Here is an 18370-nt window from a genome sequence, read left to right on the forward strand (position 1 = left end):
TCTTTTTAAGCAAACCCTCTAATTTCTTATCCATAGGATCTTTGAAAGCACAACTATCTTTGATAGGAATAGTAGTGCGTTTGTTTAGAGTAGAAACCTCCCCCTCGACCTTGGGGACTGTCTGCCATAAGTCCTTTCTGGGGTCGACTATAGGAAATAATTTCTTAAATATAGGGGGGGGAACAAAAGGTATGCCGGGCCTTTCCCACTCTTTATTTACTATGTCCGCCACCCGCTTGGGTATAGGAAAAGCGTCGGGGGGCACCGGAACCTCTAGGAACTTGTCCATCTTACATAATTTCTCTGGAATGACCAAATTGTCACAATCATCCAGAGTAGATAACACCTCCTTAAGCAGTGCGCGGAGATGTTCTAATTTAAATTTAAATGTCACAACATCAGGTTCAGCTTGATGAGAAATTTTTCCTGAATCTGAAATTTCTCCATCAGACAAAACCTCCCTCATGGCCCCTTGAGATTGGTGTGAGGGTATGTCAGAACAGTTATCATCAGCGTCCTCTTGCTCTTCAGTGTTTAAAACTTTCTCTGATAAGTAGGCATTTTGGATAAAAGATTTGCTATGGAGTTATCCATTACAGCCGTTAATTGTTGCATGGTAATAAGTATTGGCGCACTAGATGTACTAGGGGCCTCCTGTGTGGGCATAACTGGTGTAGACACAGTAGGGGATGATGTAGTATCATGTTTACTCCCCTCATTTGAGGAATCATCTTGGGCAATATCATTATCTGTTGCATTACTGTCCTTACTTTGTTTGGACACTATGGCACAATTATCACATAAATTTAAATGGGGAGACACATTGGCTTTCATACATATAGAACATAGCTTATCTGATGGTACAGACATGTTAAACAGGCTTAAACTTGTCAACAAAGCACAAAAAACGTTTTAAAATAAAACCGTTACTGTCACTTTAAATTTCAAACTGAAAACACTTTAATACTGAATATGTGAAAAAGTATGAAGGAATTGTTCAAAATTCACCAAAATCTCACCACAGTGTCTTAAAGCATTAAAAGTATTGCACACCAAATTTCAGAGCTTTAACCCTTAAATTAACGGAACCGGAGCCGTTTTTACATTTAACCCCTATACAGTCCCAGAATGAGGCTCTGTCTATAACTAGAAAGGCCCCCATCTGAAAAAGGTGTCCAACACAGTGCCTGCCGTTTTTCTAAACGTTCCCCAAGATTATAAAACCAATAATTAGTTAGAATCTGCATAATATGCCTAGTAAAGCAATTGTTTTAGCCCAGAAAAATGTCTACGAGTTTTTAAGCCCTTTTTGAAGCCCTTTATTCTTTTATGTTTAACTAAGAAAATGGCTTACCGGTCCCCATGAGGGGAAATGACAGCCTTCCAGCATTACATGGTCTTGTTAGAAATATGGCTAGTCATACCTTAAGCAGAAAAGACTGCTAACTGTTTCCCCCAACTGAAGTTACTTCATCTCAACAGTCCTGTGTGGAAACAGCAATCGATTTTAGTTACTGTCTGCTAAAATCATCTTCCTCTTACAAACAGAAATCTTCATCCTTTTCTGTTTCAGAGTAAATAGTACATACCAGCACTATTTTAAAATAACAAACACTTGATAGAAGAATAAAACTACATTTAAACACCAAAAAACTCTTAACCATCTCCGTGGAGATGTTGCCTGTGCAACGGCAAAGAGAATGACTGGGGTGGGCGGAGCCTAGGAGGGATCATGTGACCAGCTTTGCTGGGACTCTTTGCCATTTCCTGTTGGGGAAGAGAATATCCCACAAGTAAGGATGACGCCGTGGACCGGACACACCAATGTTGGAGAAAGCAAATTAAAGCTGGCAACCGGTTAGCAAACTACAGCACCATGCCACAGCCTCTGCTGTGGCCCTACCTTCCTTGGGGATTAGTTTTGATTGAAAATAAGCCTCTCTGAAGTCCTCAAGTAATCTCTGAACTCTTCACATGGAGCTGCATGATGCTGTCTGTAAAATCAACTGCGTAACTGAGGCGCGAATTTCAGGCCCCCTCCCTCTTCACTCTGGAGTTGTGGGGCCTTCCCAAGCCAAAATAGGTGTCTAAATATATGCCATGCGGAATAAACCCCAAAAAAGTGTTTCAAATGTAATATAAACTTGCATAAATATCAGATTTTTGTAAAAAAATAATCGATTGCCCCTTAACAGTGTTCACCAGTGTTTTGAGCCCTTTCAAATAAGCCTTCCTTCTATACTAAGTCTCAGAATATGGCTTACCTTTCCCACATGGGGATTCTTGTCAGTCTTCTAGCATTACTAAGTCTTGACTAGAAAAAATGACTGAAACATACCTTAAAGCAGTTAAGCCTGCAAACTGTTCCCCCCAACTGAAGTTTTCTGGTACTCAATAGTCCTGTGTGGGAACAGCAATGGATTTTAGTTACAACATGCTAAAATCGTTTTCCTCTCAGCAGAAATCTTCATCACTTTCTGCCACAGAGTAAATAGTACAAACCGGCACTATTTTAAAATAACAAACTTTTGATTGAAGAAATAAAAACTACAAATCTAACACCACATTCACTTTACCCTCCCGTGGAGATGCTACTTGTTAAAGCGGCAAAGAGAATGACTGGGGGGGGCGGAGCCTGAGGGGGAGCTATATGGACAGCTCTGCTGTGTGCTCTCTTTGCCACTTCCTGTAGGGAATGAGAATATCCCACAAGTAAGGATGAATCCGTGGACTGGATACACCATGTAAGAGAAATAAACATTAGCAAAAACGTGTACTGTGCCTTTAAGAAAAGAAAAAAGTGCACAATTTTTCAAAAATGCACAAAAAACGTTAAATTATTCCAAAATTCGTTTGGTTAATCCAAAAATTACTGCACCCAGAAGCAAGGGCAGAAATAAGGCTTTAGAAGTACTTATATCAACATGTAGTCAAAAGATAAATAAAAATACCCTCTAGCTGTGGCGCCTACCTGCCCCCAGGGTACTCGAATCAAGTTTCCAACCCTTCAGACCAGCTACACAGTCCAGGAGTCACCGAGTTACTGTTTGCTGCTGCTAAGCCTGAAGAAATTGCGCCAAAATAGGCTCCGCCCCTTAAGGTCAAAAGTTGGAGTAGGCCCAAACACCACATGGAAATGCAGTTTTGCACTAAAGTAAAAATACACACACAATATAACCCTCAAGAATAAAACCAATAAGTTTTAAGTGCCAAAAATAAAAAAACATAAAACATTGTTTTTTATATTGTCTCCCATGTCACATAATGCCCAAATATCAACGAATGATAAATATAAAATAGGGACTCCAGTAACACCCCTCTTATTAAAATAGGTTTCACTGCTTACCCCATTCCCATACAGGGAAATAATGCCAGCCAGTTCTGATACACCAAGTCTCCTCAGAAAAAAAGGCTGCACATACCTTAATGCTGCTTGTAGCATGAAACCGGTCTCCACACTGAAGATGTCTCATGGTCACCTTCAGAAGTCTTGTGGGAACCACCGTGGGTCTTAGTTACAAATGCTAAGATCATCAAACCTCAGGGCAGAAATCTTCTTCCATATCCCCCTGAGGAAAATAGTACTCACCGGTACCATTTAAAATAAAAAAACTTTGTGATTGAATAAACTAAAACTAACACCTCACTTTACCATGTCTTCCTAGTATAACACAGGCAAAGAGAATAACTAAGGGTGGAGGGGAAGGGGAGGGGCTATATATATACAGCTCTGCTGTGGTGCTCTTTGCCACTTCCTGTTAGCAGGAGGTTAATATCCCACAAGTAAGGATGAAATCCGTGGACTCGTCATATCTTTGTAAAAGAAATTATTCTGTTTACCCCTCAGTTTAGCTGCCTTATCCTGAGGTAGGAGATGACCCTTACCTCCCGTAATGTCAGAAATGATTTCTTTCAAGTCAGGCCCAAATAGGGTCTTTCCTTTGGAAGGGATAACCAAAAGCTTTGATTTAGAGGACAAATCAGCAGACCAAGATTTTAACCATAACGCTCTATGCGCTAAAATGGTAAATCCCGCATTCTTAGCCGCCAGCTTGGCAATCTGAAAGGCGGCATCCGTAATAAAAGAATTAGCCAGCTTAAGAGCCTTAATTCTATCTAAGACATCCTCTAAAAAGGAGTCACAGTCTTAAGAGACTCTTCTAAGGCGTCAAACCAAAAGGCTGCCGCAGTTGTAACTGGTACAATGCAGGCCGTCGGTTGTAAAAGAAAACCCTGATGAATAAATAACTTCTTTAGAAGACCCTCCAACTTTTTATCCATAGGATCTTTGAAAGCACAACTGTCCTAAATAGGATATAGTTGTACGCTTAGCCAGGGTAGATATAGCTCCCTCCACCTTAGGGACGGTTTGCCAAGAATCCTGAACAGTGTCAGCTATAGGATACATTTTCTTAAAATTAGGGGAAGGTGAAAACGGGAAACCCGGTCTTTCCCATTCCCGCGTAATAATTTCCGAGTATTTGTCCATCTTACACAATTTCTCTGGTGGTACCACAATAGAGTCACAGTCATCTAGAGTGGCTAAAACCTCCTGAAGTAACAGGCGGAGGTGTTCAAGCTTAAATCTGAAGGACACGACGCCCGAATCTGTCTGAGGTAACACGCTTCCCGAGCGGAAAGTTCCCCCTCAGACAGAAGTTCCCTACCCCCAAAATCAGATCCCTGAGAGGGTACATCGGAAATAGCCAGCAACGCATCAGAAAGCTGCAGTAACCAAGGTGGCTTCTGTCCTGCTGCGGTTGCCCTGCAAAACTGGCAACTTAGATAAAACCTCTGTAAGGGTAGATGACATAACTGCAGCCATATCCTGCAGAGTAAATGGAGTGGACGCGGTTGAGGAACACGGCGTCGCTTGAGTGGGCGTTAAAGGTTGTGACGCTTGGAGAAAGTAGTGGCATACCCTGATTCTCATCAGACTGAGAAGTATCCTTAGACATACTTGCATTAAAGAAAATCTGTTCTTTACATTGTAAGGCCCTTTCAGTACATGAGGGACAAAAAGTAAGAGGGGGTTCCACATTGGCATCTAAACACATAGAACAGGTACTATCCTGAAGTTCAGCCATGTTAAACAGACTAGCAATAGCAATAATAGTCGTTCTTTACTTGATATAATTACCCTTGAAAGTCAAATCTTATAGCAAAATATTTGAAATAAAAAAAGCCTACTGTGCCTTTAAAAAATAAAAGCGCAACAATTTTTCTGCTTGCAGTATAATCACTTTTGCAGCGATAAAAAGTACACTTATATGCACAAACTGACTTAACAAATACTGCTCCGTTTGTTCAGTTCAGCTAATTACAAATTTTTATTACACTCTAGACACTTGCACCTCGCCACAGCACTGCTGCGGCGCCTACCTGCCTCCAGACAACACTGATCTTCCGCGAGCAGCGCTCCCAAGTCTCTTTGTACCCTTATATGCACAAACTGACTTAGGCCACACCGGAGCCCAGGAACCTGCTGCTGATCCGGATGATTACTGAGCTAAGCCTGAAGAAATTGCGCCAAAATAGGCTCCGCCCCTTAAGGTCAAAAGTTGGAGTAGGCCCAAACACCACATGGAAATGCAGTTTTGCACTAAAGTAAAAATACACACACAATATAACCCTCAAGAATAAAACCAATAAGTTTTAAGTGCCAAAAATAAAAAAACATAAAACATTGTTTTTTATATTGTCTCCCATGTCACATAATGCCCAAATATCAACGAATGATAAATATAAAATAGGGACTCCAGTAACACCCCTCTTATTAAAATAGGTTTCACTGCTTACCCCTGTTACAAACTGCTATTTGTGACTGGCCCTTTAAATGGAAGGTTGCCCTGCTTCCCTGGATTTTGGAGAAGCCTATTTGCCAGCCTCCTTCCTCATGACTATGGCCCCTGGAAGATTGTGCCCCTGAGAGTATATTGACTTTTGTTGGGTGTGTGTGGCCCTTTGGGAACCGTCTGGGGACATATTGTGACTTTGGTGAACAATGCCCCCTTTAAGACTATGTCCCCAGACCTGTGAAATGACTTGTCCCTGGCTTTCTCCCACTTGGTTCAGTTTCATTGTGTGCCATTAAGAGTTAAATTTTGTTCAGCTTCAAGAAACCTATTCTAAATACAAGTCTGCTGGGATTAGCTCTAATTAGGTTTAGTGATCAACTTTCCCATTGTCTAATCAGACTAGTATTGATAAGGTGGACTGCATTGTTTTATTGTGTGTAATGTTATCTGCTGAAGTATATGTTGTGGCCTGTCAAAGGGAGTGTCTCTCTATCTAATATCATATGTGTGATGGGGGATTTTATGCCTCCCCCTGAGAGTGTCCTGTTTGCATGTAACCTCAATAAATAGGAGGCTGTGTGCTCCAGCACATCAGACCTATTTTTGACCCTCTAACTTGCAGCTTTGACTCATGTTTGTAGGGGACAGCTTATAATCACTACAGGGATTGCTATGTTTTTCATACTCCCTTAGCTACAGGGATTGCTACAGAAGGAAGAGGTTCGCCTACTGGAGCCTGGTCGTAGGTCCAGGGCGCAGAGCAGACGGCGAGATACCAGCCCAGCAGCGGTGTTTCATAGAGTCTACATTACTTATGGTGGCTACGCAGCAGTTATAGAGTGTCCACGGTGCTGCTGCTCCTTTGGTGAGCACTAGGAGCATCCTTTTCTACGGTCCAACTTCCAGCCAGCCTGGAGGCAACCGTAACAACCCCATTCCCATACAGGGAAATAATGCCAGCCAGTTCTGATACACCAAGTCTCCTCAGAAAAAAAGGCTGCACATACCTTAATGCTGCTTGTAGCATGAAACCGGTCTCCACACTGAAGATGTCTCATGGTCACCTTCAGAAGTCTTGTGGGAACCACCGTGGGTCTTAGTTACAAATGCTAAGATCATCAAACCTCAGGGCAGAAATCTTCTTCCATATCCCCCTGAGGAAAATAGTACTCACCGGTACCATTTAAAATAAAAAAACTTCGTGATTGAATAAACTAAAACTAACACCTCACTTTACCATGTCTTCCTAGTATAACACAGGCAAAGAGAATAACTAAGGGTGGAGGGGAAGGGGAGGGGCTATATATATACAGCTCTGCTGTGGTGCTCTTTGCCACTTCCTGTTAGCAGGAGGTTAATATCCCACAAGTAAGGATGAAATCCGTGGACTCGTCATATCTTTGTAAAAGAAATTATTCTGTTTACCCCTCAGTTTAGCTGCCTTATCCTGAGGTAGGAGATGGCCCTTACCTCCCGTAATGTCAGAAATGATTTCTTTCAAGTCAGGCCCAAATAGGGTCTTTCCTTTGGAAGGGATAACCAAAAGCTTTGATTTAGAGGACAAATCAGCAGACCAAGATTTTAACCATAACGCTCTATGCGCTAAAATGGTAAATCCCGCATTCTTAGCCGCCAGCTTGGCAATCTGAAAGGCGGCATCCGTAATAAAAGAATTAGCCAGCTTAAGAGCCTTAATTCTATCTAAGACATCCTCTAAAAAGGAGTCACAGTCTTAAGAGACTCTTCTAAGGCGTCAAACCAAAAGGCTGCCGCAGTTGTAACTGGTACAATGCAGGCCGTCGGTTGTAAAAGAAAACCCTGATGAATAAATAACTTCTTTAGAAGACCCTCCAACTTTTTATCCATAGGATCTTTGAAAGCACAACTGTCCTAAATAGGATATAGTTGTACGCTTAGCCAGGGTAGATATAGCTCCCTCCACCTTAGGGACGGTTTGCCAAGAATCCTGAACAGTGTCAGCTATAGGATACATTTTCTTAAAATTAGGGGAAGGTGAAAACGGGAAACCCGGTCTTTCCCATTCCCGCGTAATAATTTCCGAGTATTTGTCCATCTTACACAATTTCTCTGGTGGTACCACAATAGAGTCACAGTCATCTAGAGTGGCTAAAACCTCCTGAAGTAACAGGCGGAGGTGTTCAAGCTTAAATCTGAAGGACACGACGCCCGAATCTGTCTGAGGTAACACGCTTCCCGAGCGGAAAGTTCCCCCTCAGACAGAAGTTCCCTACCCCCAAAATCAGATCCCTGAGAGGGTACATCGGAAATAGCCAGCAACGCATCAGAAAGCTGCAGTAACCAAGGTGGCTTCTGTCCTGCTGCGGTTGCCCTGCAAAACTGGCAACTTAGATAAAACCTCTGTAAGGGTAGATGACATAACTGCAGCCATATCCTGCAGAGTAAATGGAGTGGACGCGGTTGAGGAACACGGCGTCGCTTGAGTGGGCGTTAAAGGTTGTGACGCTTGGAGAAAGTAGTGGCATACCCTGATTCTCATCAGACTGAGAAGTATCCTTAGACATACTTGCATTAAAGAAAATCTGTTCTTTACATTGTAAGGCCCTTTCAGTACATGAGGGACAAAAAGTAAGAGGGGGTTCCACATTGGCATCTAAACACATAGAACAGGTACTATCCTGAAGTTCAGCCATGTTAAACAGACTAGCAATAGCAATAATAGTCGTTCTTTACTTGATATAATTACCCTTGAAAGTCAAATCTTATAGCAAAATATTTGAAATAAAAAAAGCCTACTGTGCCTTTAAAAAATAAAAGCGCAACAATTTTTCTGCTTGCAGTATAATCACTTTTGCAGCGATAAAAAGTACACTTATATGCACAAACTGACTTAACAAATACTGCTCCGTTTGTTCAGTTCAGCTAATTACAAATTTTTATTACACTCTAGACACTTGCACCTCGCCACAGCACTGCTGCGGCGCCTACCTGCCTCCAGACAACACTGATCTTCCGCGAGCAGCGCTCCCAAGTCTCTTTGTACCCTTATATGCACAAACTGACTTAGGCCACACCGGAGCCCAGGAACCTGCTGCTGATCCGGATGATTACTGAGCGGCTGAGTACGTGAAACTAGGCCCCGTCCACCGTGGGCGTAACTCGAGTCGCACTGAGACACGCATAGGAAGAAAAACAGAATTTATGTTTACCTGATAAATTACTTTCTCCAACGGTGTGTCTGGTCCACGGCGTCATCCTTACTTGTGGGATATTCTCTTCCCCAACAGGAAATGGCAAAGAGCCCAGCAAAGCTGGTCACATGATCCCTCCTAGGCTCCGCCTTCCCCAGTCATTCGACCGACGTAAAGGAGGAATATTTGCATAGGAGAAACCATATGATACCGTGGTGACTGTAGTTAAAGAAAATAAATTATCAGACCTGATTAAAAAACCAGGGCGGGCCGTGGACCGGACACACCGTTGGAGAAAGTAATTTATCAGGTAAACATAAATTCTGTTTTCTCCAACATAGGTGTGTCCGGTCCACGGCGTCATCCTTACTTGTGGGAACCAATACCAAAGCTTTAGGACACGGATGAAGGGAGGGAGCAAATCAGGTCACCTAGATGGAAGGCACCACGGCTTGCAAAACCTTTCTCCCAAAAATAGCCTCAGAAGAAGCAAAAGTATCAAACTTGTAAAATTTAGTAAAAGTGTGCAGTGAAGACCAAGTCGCTGCCTTACATATCTGATCAACAGAAGCCTCGTTCTTGAAGGCCCATGTGGAAGCCACAGCCCTAGTGGAATGAGCTGTGATTCTTTCAGGAGGCTGCCGTCCGGCAGTCTCATAAGCCAATCTGATGATGCTTTTAATCCAAAAAGAGAGAGAGGTAGAAGTTGCTTTTTGACCTCTCCTTTTACCAGAATAAACAACAAACAAGGAAGATGTTTGTCTAAAATCCTTTGTAGCATCTAAATAGAATTTTAGAGCACGAACAACATCCAAATTGTGCAACAAACGTTCCTTCTTTGAAACTGGATTCGGACACAAAGAAGGCACGACTATCTCCTGGTTAATGTGTTTGTTAGAAACAACTTTCGGAAGAAAACCAGGTTTAGTACGTAAAACCACCTTATCTGCATGGAACACCAGATAAGGAGGAGAACACTGCAGAGCAGATAATTCTGAAACTCTTCTAGCAGAAGAAATTGCAACCAAAAACAAAACTTTCCAAGATAATAACTTAATATCAACGGAATGTAAGGGTTCAAACGGAACCCCCTGAAGAACTGAAAGAACTAAATTGAGACTCCAAGGAGGAGTCAAAGGTTTGTAAACAGGCTTGATTCTAACCAGAGCCTGAACAAAGGCTTGAACATCTGGCACAGCTGCCAGCTTTTTGTGAAGTAACACAGACAAGGCAGAAATCTGTCCCTTCAAGGAACTTGCAGATAATCCTTTCTCCAAACCTTCTTGAAGAAAGGATAGAATCTTAGGAATTTTTACCTTGTCCCAAGGGAATCCTTTAGATTCACACCAACAGATATATTTTTTCCATATTTTGTGGTAAATTTTTCTAGTTACAGGCTTTCTGGCCTGAACAAGAGTATCAATGACAGAATCTGAGAACCCTCGCTTTGATAAGATCAAGCGTTCAATCTCCAAGCAGTCAGTTGGAGTGAGACCAGATTCGGATGTTCGAACGGACCTTGAACAAGAAGGTCTCGTCTCAAAGGTAGCTTCCATGGTGGAGCCGATGACATATTCACCAGGTCTGCATACCAAGTCCTGCGTGGCCACGCAGGAGCTATCAAGATCACCGATGCCCTCTCCTGATTGATCCTGGCTACCAGCCTGGGGATGAGAGGAAACGGCGGGAATACATAAGCTAGTTTGAAGGTCCAAGGTGCTACTAGTGCATCTACTAGAGTCGCCTTGGGATCCCTGGATCTGGACCCGTAGCAAGGAACCTTGAAGTTCTGACGAGAGGCCATCAGATCCATGTCTGGAATGCCCCACAATTGAGTAATTTGGGCAAAGATTTCCGGATGGAGTTCCCACTCCCCCGGATGAAATGTCTGACGACTCAGAAAATCCGCTTCCCAATTTTCCACTCCTGGGATGTGGATTGCAGACAAGTGGCAGGAGTGAGTCTCCGCCCATTGAATGATTTTGGTCACTTCTTCCATCGCCAGGGAACTCCTTGTTCCCCCCTGATGGTTGATGTACGCAACAGTCGTCATGTTGTCTGATTGAAACCGTATGAACTTGGCCTTTGCTAGCTGAGGCCAAGCCTTGAGAGCATTGAATATCGCTCTCAGTTCCAGAATATTTATCGGGAGAATAGATTCTTCCCGAGACCAAAGACCCTGAGCTTTCAGGGGTCCCCAGACCGCGCCCCAGCCCACCAGACTGGCGTCGGTCGTGACAATGACCCACTCTGGTCTGCGGAAGCTCATCCCCTGTGACAGGTTGTCCAGGGACAGCCACCAACGGAGTGAATCTCTGGTCCTCTGATCTACTTGTATCGTCGGAGACAAGTCTGTATAGTCCCCATTCCACTGACTGAGCATGCACAGTTGTAATGGTCTTAGATGAATTCGCGCAAAAGGAACTATGTCCATTGCCGCTACCATCAAACCTATTACTTCCATGCACTGCGCTATGGAAGGAAGAGGAACAGAATGAAGTATTTGACAAGAGTTTAGAAGTTTTGATTTTCTGGCCTCTGTCAGAAAAATCCTCATTTCTAAGGAGTCTATTATTGTTCCCAAGAAGGGAACCCTTGTTGACGGAGATAGAGAACTTTTTTCTACGTTCACTTACCACCCGTGAGATCTGAGAAAGGCCAGGACAATGTCCGTGTGAGCCTTTGCTTGAGGAAGGGACGACGCTTGAATCAGAATGTCGTCCAAGTAAGGTACTACTGCAATGCCCCTTGGTCTTAGCACCGCTAGAAGGGACCCTAGTACCTTTGTGAAAATCCTTGGAGCAGTGGCTAATCCGAACGGAAGTGCCACAAACTGGTAATGCTTGTCCAGGAATGCGAACCTTAGGAACCGATGATGTTCCTTGTGGATAGGAATATGTAGATACGCATCCTTTAAATCCACCGTGGTCATGAATTGACCTTCCTGGATGGAAGGAAGAATTGTTCGAATGGTTTCCATTTTGAACGATGGAACCTTGAGAAACTTGTTTAGGATCTTGAGATCTAAGATTGGTCTGAATGTTCCCTCTTTTTTGGGAACTACGAACAGATTGGAGTAGAACCCCATCCCTTGTTCTCCTAAAGGAACAGGATGAATCACTCCCATTTTTAACAGGTCTTCTACACAATGTAAGAATGCCTGTCCTTTTATGTGGTCTGAAGACAATTGAGACCTGTGGAACCTCCCCCTTGGGGGAAGCCCCTTGAATTCCAGAAGATAACCTTGGGAGACTATTTCTAGTGCCCAAGGATCCAGAACATCTCTTGCCCAAGCCTGAGCGAAGAGAGAGAGTCTGCCCCCCACCAGATCCGGTCCCGGATCGGGGGCCAACATCTCATGCTGTCTTGGTAGCAGTGGCAGGTTTCTTGGCCTGCTTTCCTTTGTTCCAGCCTTGCATTGGTCTCCAGGCTGGCTTGGCTTGAGAAGTATTACCCTCTTGCTTAGAGGACGTAGCACTTGGGGCTGGTCCGTTTCTGCGAAAGGGACGAAAATTAGGTTTATTTTTGGCCTTGAAAGACCTATCCTGAGGAAGGGCGTGGCCCTTGCCCCCAGTGATATCAGAGATAATCTCTTTCAAGTCAGGGCCAAACAGCGTTTTCCCCTTGAAAGGAATGTTAAGCAATTTGTTCTTGGAAGACGCATCCGCTGACCAAGATTTTAACCAAAGCGCTCTGCGCGCCACAATAGCAAAACCAGAATTTTTCGCCGCTAACCTAGCCAATTGCAAAGTGGCGTCTAGGGTGAAAGAATTAGCCAATTTGAGAGCATGAATTCTGTCCATAATCTCCTCATAAGAAGAAGAATTATTATTGAGCGCCTTTTCTAGCTCATCGAACCAGAAACACGCTGCTGTAGTGACAGGAACAATGCATGAAATTGGTTGTAGAAGGTAACCTTGCTGAACAAACATCTTTTTAAGCAAACCTTCAAATTTTTTATCCATAGGATCTTTGAAAGCACAACTATCTTCTATGGGTATAGTGGTGCGTTTGTTTAGAGTAGAAACCGCCCCCTCGACCTTGGGGACTGTCTGCCATAAGTCCTTTCTGGGGTCGACCATAGGAAACAATTTTTTAAATATGGGGGGAGGGACGAAAGGTATACCGGGCCTTTCCCATTCTTTATTTACAATGTCCGCCACCCGCTTGGGTATAGGAAAAGCTTCGGGGGGCCCCGGGACCTCTAGGAACTTGTCCATTTTACATAGTTTCTCTGGAATGACCAAATTCTCACAATCATCCAGAGTGGATAACACCTCCAGAGCGCGGAGATGTTCCAATTTAAATTTAAATGTAATCACATCAGGTTCAGCTTGTTGAGAAATTTTCCCTGAATCTGAAATTTCTCCCTCAGACAAAACCTCCCTGGCCCCCTCAGACTGGGGTAGGGGCCCTTCAGAACCAATATCATCAGCGTCCTCATGCTCTTCAGTATTTTCTAAAACAGAGCAGTCGCGCTTTCGCTGATAAGTGGGCATTTTGGCTAAAATGTTTTTGATAGAATTATCCATTACAGCCGTTAATTGTTGCATAGTAAGGAGTATTGGCGCGCTAGATGTACTAGGGGCCTCCTGTGTGGGCAAGACTGGTGTAGACGAAGGAGGGGATGATGCAGTACCATGCTTACTCCCCTCACTTGAGGAATCATCTTGGGCATCATTTTCTCTAAATTTTGTGTCACATAAATCACATCTATTTAAATGAGAAGGAACCTTGGCTTCCCCACATTCAGAACACAGTCTATCTGGTAGTTCAGACATGTTAAACAGGCAAAAACTTGATAACAAAGTACAAAAAACGTTTTAAAATAAACCGTTACTGTCACTTTAAATTTTAAACTGAACACACTTTATTACTGCAATTGCGAAAAAGTATGAAGGAATTGTTCAAAATTCACCAAAATTTCACCACAGTGTCTTAAAGCCTTAAAAGTATTGCACACCAAATTTGGAAGCTTTAACCCTTAAAATAACGGAACCGGAGCCGTTTTTATATTTAACCCCTTTACAGTCCCTGGTATCTGCTTTGCTGAGACCCAACCAAGCCCAAAGGGGAATACGATACCAAATGACGCCTTCAGAAAGTCTTTTCTATGTATCAGAGCTCCTCACACATGCATCTGCATGTCATGTTTCTCAAAAACAAGTGCGCAATAGAGGCGCGAAAATGAGACTCTGCCTATGATTAGGGAAAGCCCCTAGAGAATAAGGTGTCCAATACAGTGCCTGCCGGTTATTTTACATAATTCCCAAGATTAAAATAATTCCTCAAGGCTATGGAGTATAAAATATGTTTATATATAAATCGATTTAGCCCAGAAAATGTCTACAGTCTTAAAAAGCCCTTGTGAAGCCCTTTTTTTCTTTCTGTAATAAAAATGGCTTACCGGATCCCATAGGGAAAATGACAGCTTCCAGCATTACATCGTCTTGTTAGAATGTGTCATACCTCAAGCAGCAAAAGTCTGCTCACTGTTCCCCCAACTGAAGTTAATTCCTCTCAACAGTCCTGTGTGGAAACAGCCATCGATTTTAGTAACGGTTGCTAAAATCATTTTCCTCTTACAAACAGAAATCTTCATCTCTTTTCTGTTTCAGAGTAAATAGTACATACCAGCACTATTTTAAAATAACAAACTCTTGATTGAATAATAAAAACTACAGTTAAACACTAAAAAACTCTAAGCCATCTCCGTGGAGATGTTGCCTGTACAACGGCAAAGAGAATGACTGGGGAAGGCGGAGCCTAGGAGGGATCATGTGACCAGCTTTGCTGGGCTCTTTGCCATTTCCTGTTGGGGAAGAGAATATCCCACAAGTAAGGATGACGCCGTGGACCGGACACACCTATGTTGGAGAAAACATGTCGGTTTTCACCTCACTCAATATAACGAAAAAAATGACAATGTGCCACTCTTACACACACACTCCCTTAGCCAGTTATAAGATACTACAAATAACGACAGCCCTTGGGGAACAAACCGCATCTCCCAGCGTCAGCCCACACACAGCATAAGTATACGTGAACACAATAGTCACTGCACAAACACACTGATAAATAATAAAAGAAAAGGGAATTCCAGGTACACCATTTCCATTTACATAGTGCATACCGATTATAACTCCCCAGTACAGGGAATAATGTCAGCCTGTTCTTATGTATCTAGTCTCCCCAGAAGCAAATGACTGAACATACCTCAATGCTGAGCGCAGCATGACACGGTTCTCCACACTGAAGATGTTCTTTACACTACCTTCAACCGTTCTGTGGGAACCAGCAGGATCTTAGAGAATGTTTGCTATCATTATCAACAATCAGGGCAGAAATAAAATGTCTCCAATCCTCTTGGGAAGTTATTGACTGACGATTTCTCCCTGAGAAAAATAGTACTCACTGGCACCAATTTAAAACAAAAAACTTCTTGATTGAAGAATCTAAACTAACACCTCACTTTACCTCTTCCTATTACTAACACAGGCAAAGAGAATGACTGGGGTGGGAGGGAAGGGAGGAGCTATATACAGCTCTGCTGTGGTGCTTTTTGCCACTTCCTGCTAAACAGGAGGCGATATCCCATAAGTAAGGATGAAATCCGTGAACTCGTCATATCTTGTAAAAGAAAAGCCCTTAAAGGGACATGAAACCCACATTTTTCATTCAGGATTTAGAAAGAGTATGCAATTTTAAACAACTTTCTAATTTACTTCTATTATCTAATTTGTTTCAATCTCTTGATATTATTTGCTGAAAAACATATCTAGATAGGCTCAGTAGCTGCTGATTGGTAGATGCATATAGATGTCTCATGTGATTGGCTCACCCATGTGCATTGGTATTTCTTTAACAAAGGATATCTAAAAAATGAAACAAATTAGATAATATAAGTAAATTGGAATGTTGTTTAAAATTGTATTCTCTAACTGAATCACGAAAGAAAAAGTTAGGGTTTAGTGTCCCTTTAACATCCTCCATATCAGCAGAGATAATAGGACAAATATACAGTAAGAGAATAAAGAACGCTTGGGAATATATGCCTATACCGGTGACTGAATTATGCCTAGATGAGCCTCATGGTTGCCATCGGGCAAAATACTTATTTGTGACTAAAGCCAAAGTCCCCAGGATGTTGTGGCCAACCAGGTCGGTCCATAATATTAAAGAAAGTCCAGCACCTGTGTTGTAGTAAATGGGTACTCTGTACTGCTGCCCTTCAATACAAGCACTCCATAGGCAAAATGCTGCATAAAATTATAATGAACTAATGAAGTACTGCTGTTATATCCTAAGGCAACAATGTAGGTCCCACATAAATTTGTGCATCTGATCCTGATTCACCTAATTAGCGGTCTCTCATGTCTGACCAGCTTCCTGTATAAGTTATAGAAACCACAAGTCCACAACATCCTTAGTCACCTCTTTACCTGATGTTGCTTAACAAGAAATGTGTAAATAAATCTAACATACAGCTTTCTTAAAGACATTAGGTACTGAATCTCAAAGCCGAATGCTGTTCATCCCACCCACCCCTTGCTGAGAAAGGACCCTTTAATACTAGAGAACGTATGTCATAATGCTCAGGGTTTCCTATGTGTATTTATGTTCTTAGGATTTCCTAGGGCTGTTTCACTCACTTTGCCAGAGGACGTCGCGCTCGATTTACAGCGTCCAGGTCAGCATATCGCAGGTCCAGTTGGCACCCAACAAGAATCACAGGAGTTCGAGGACAGAAGTGCTTAATCTCAGGATACCACATGCTTGTCACATGCCGCAGAGAGTAGGGATTAGCCAGTGAGAAGCATAGGACAACCACATCAGACCTAAGGAGGTGGTACAGAAGAAGTCAGCAGTTACACAATCTCTCTATACAAAACAGGTTGTTAACCCCTCAGATGAAGGTCATCATGTGTTCCTTAAACAAAAGCATTAATATATTTATTTACACCTATCATCTCTCTCCATGCCAGATATTCATCAGAGAAATCTGTACTAAAGTCTAAGCAACAATACACACAATATATCATTTCAACATAAGCTACGGCCAAGTGCTGTTTTCAAACACATCTGAGAATTTACCAGTTGATCTGGTACTGGCTGTTACTAGAGACATTGAAAATTCAAACGGAATGGGTTCTTAAGGCTATATGACATTTTTTAAACAAAACAACTAGAGCTGCAACAACTAATCGTCATAATCGATTAGTTGGTTTGCAATTAGTTGGTCTGTGCACAACACCAGCTGCTTCCCTCCAATGAACTCCTGCATATGGTATTGTGTTTTATGGTTATGTCCTTAGCCTAAAGGACGTCTACAGACATTTACTTGTCACTTTTTCAGGACGTTTACAACTACCCCTGGCTTATGTACAACACAGATATAATAGTCATCATTTTGTTTGTTTATATTAAATCTGGTGATCTGGAACTATGCTTTTCATGATATAGTGCTAAGCTTTACACCTAGCCCCTAGATTGATGGGAGTTATTTAAATTGATGTGCACTATTATCTGTTTGCACAATTATTAGCGTATTGCTTGCTATTGCTGATTATATGTACTGTATAAATAAATGTGTAAGGCTTTGTCCTGTTATTGATATACAGTCCTTAGCGCTTTTGATTTTTGTTTTTTATTGTTTTTTTATATTTTTAATAAATTGTGATAATATGTACCAAATTCAACCTTTATAAGTATATATTCGTTATTTTTAGAGCGGACTAGATATTTCCCCTAACCTTATAGCTGGTTATTTTCCATTGCATATAGATATTCTAGATATTTTTATGTTAGAATGAAGTCAAGGGCTACTTTATTAAGAGGTCCCTTGCCAAGGTAGAAAACACTTAGCATTGGTGAAGAGCTAACAAAGATAAATATCCCACTTTGGTGAAATTGGTAAAACCCTACTTATACACCTCAACAGCCTTTTCTCTGCTGCAGGAAATATAGCTGCAAACAGAGAACCAGCCTTAGCCAGAAGCATGTGGACATGTTGAGATTTTTGCATTTCAATGCAAAGTTTCTGAAAGAGTGAATAACAGAATGTTATTAACAGTGATAGTCTAACTGTTTCTAGTTCTTTTCAAACAGTTTGTGGTTTTGTTTTGTTTAATTATAAAACTGTGCTCTGCTGCTTAAAAATTGAAGAAACAGTTGTGTTAATGTAAAGTTTTAGTCTCAAGTTTATATTTGTAACACTCATTATGTGGATTTTAATTAAAAACATACGCCTAGATTTAGAGTTCTGCGGTAGCCGTCAAAAGCAGCGTTAAGGGCTCCTAACGCTGCTTTTGGCCGCCCGCTGGTATTTAGAGTCGTGTAGGTAAAGGTCTAACGCTCACTTTCAAGCCGCGACTTTTCCATACCGCAGATCCCCTTACGTCA

The 18370-nt window shown here is 42.1% G+C and overlaps 1 protein-coding gene across 2 annotated transcripts in view; it reads right to left on the reverse strand.

Moving 5' to 3' along the window:
- Nucleotides 1-18370, reverse strand: part of LOC128650447 (rho-related BTB domain-containing protein 2) — a 315002-nt gene that overhangs the window by 224155 nt on the left and 72477 nt on the right. For both annotated transcript variants that reach the window (XM_053704389.1, XM_053704391.1), the window contains one exon: nt 16621-16806. In XM_053704389.1, coding sequence (XP_053560364.1) covers nt 16621-16806 — 186 coding nt within the window. The remainder of the gene's footprint in view (nt 1-16620; nt 16807-18370) is intronic.

This window comes from Bombina bombina, chromosome 2 (genome assembly GCF_027579735.1).
Source record: "Bombina bombina isolate aBomBom1 chromosome 2, aBomBom1.pri, whole genome shotgun sequence".
Classification (NCBI taxonomy): domain Eukaryota; kingdom Metazoa; phylum Chordata; class Amphibia; order Anura; family Bombinatoridae; genus Bombina; species Bombina bombina.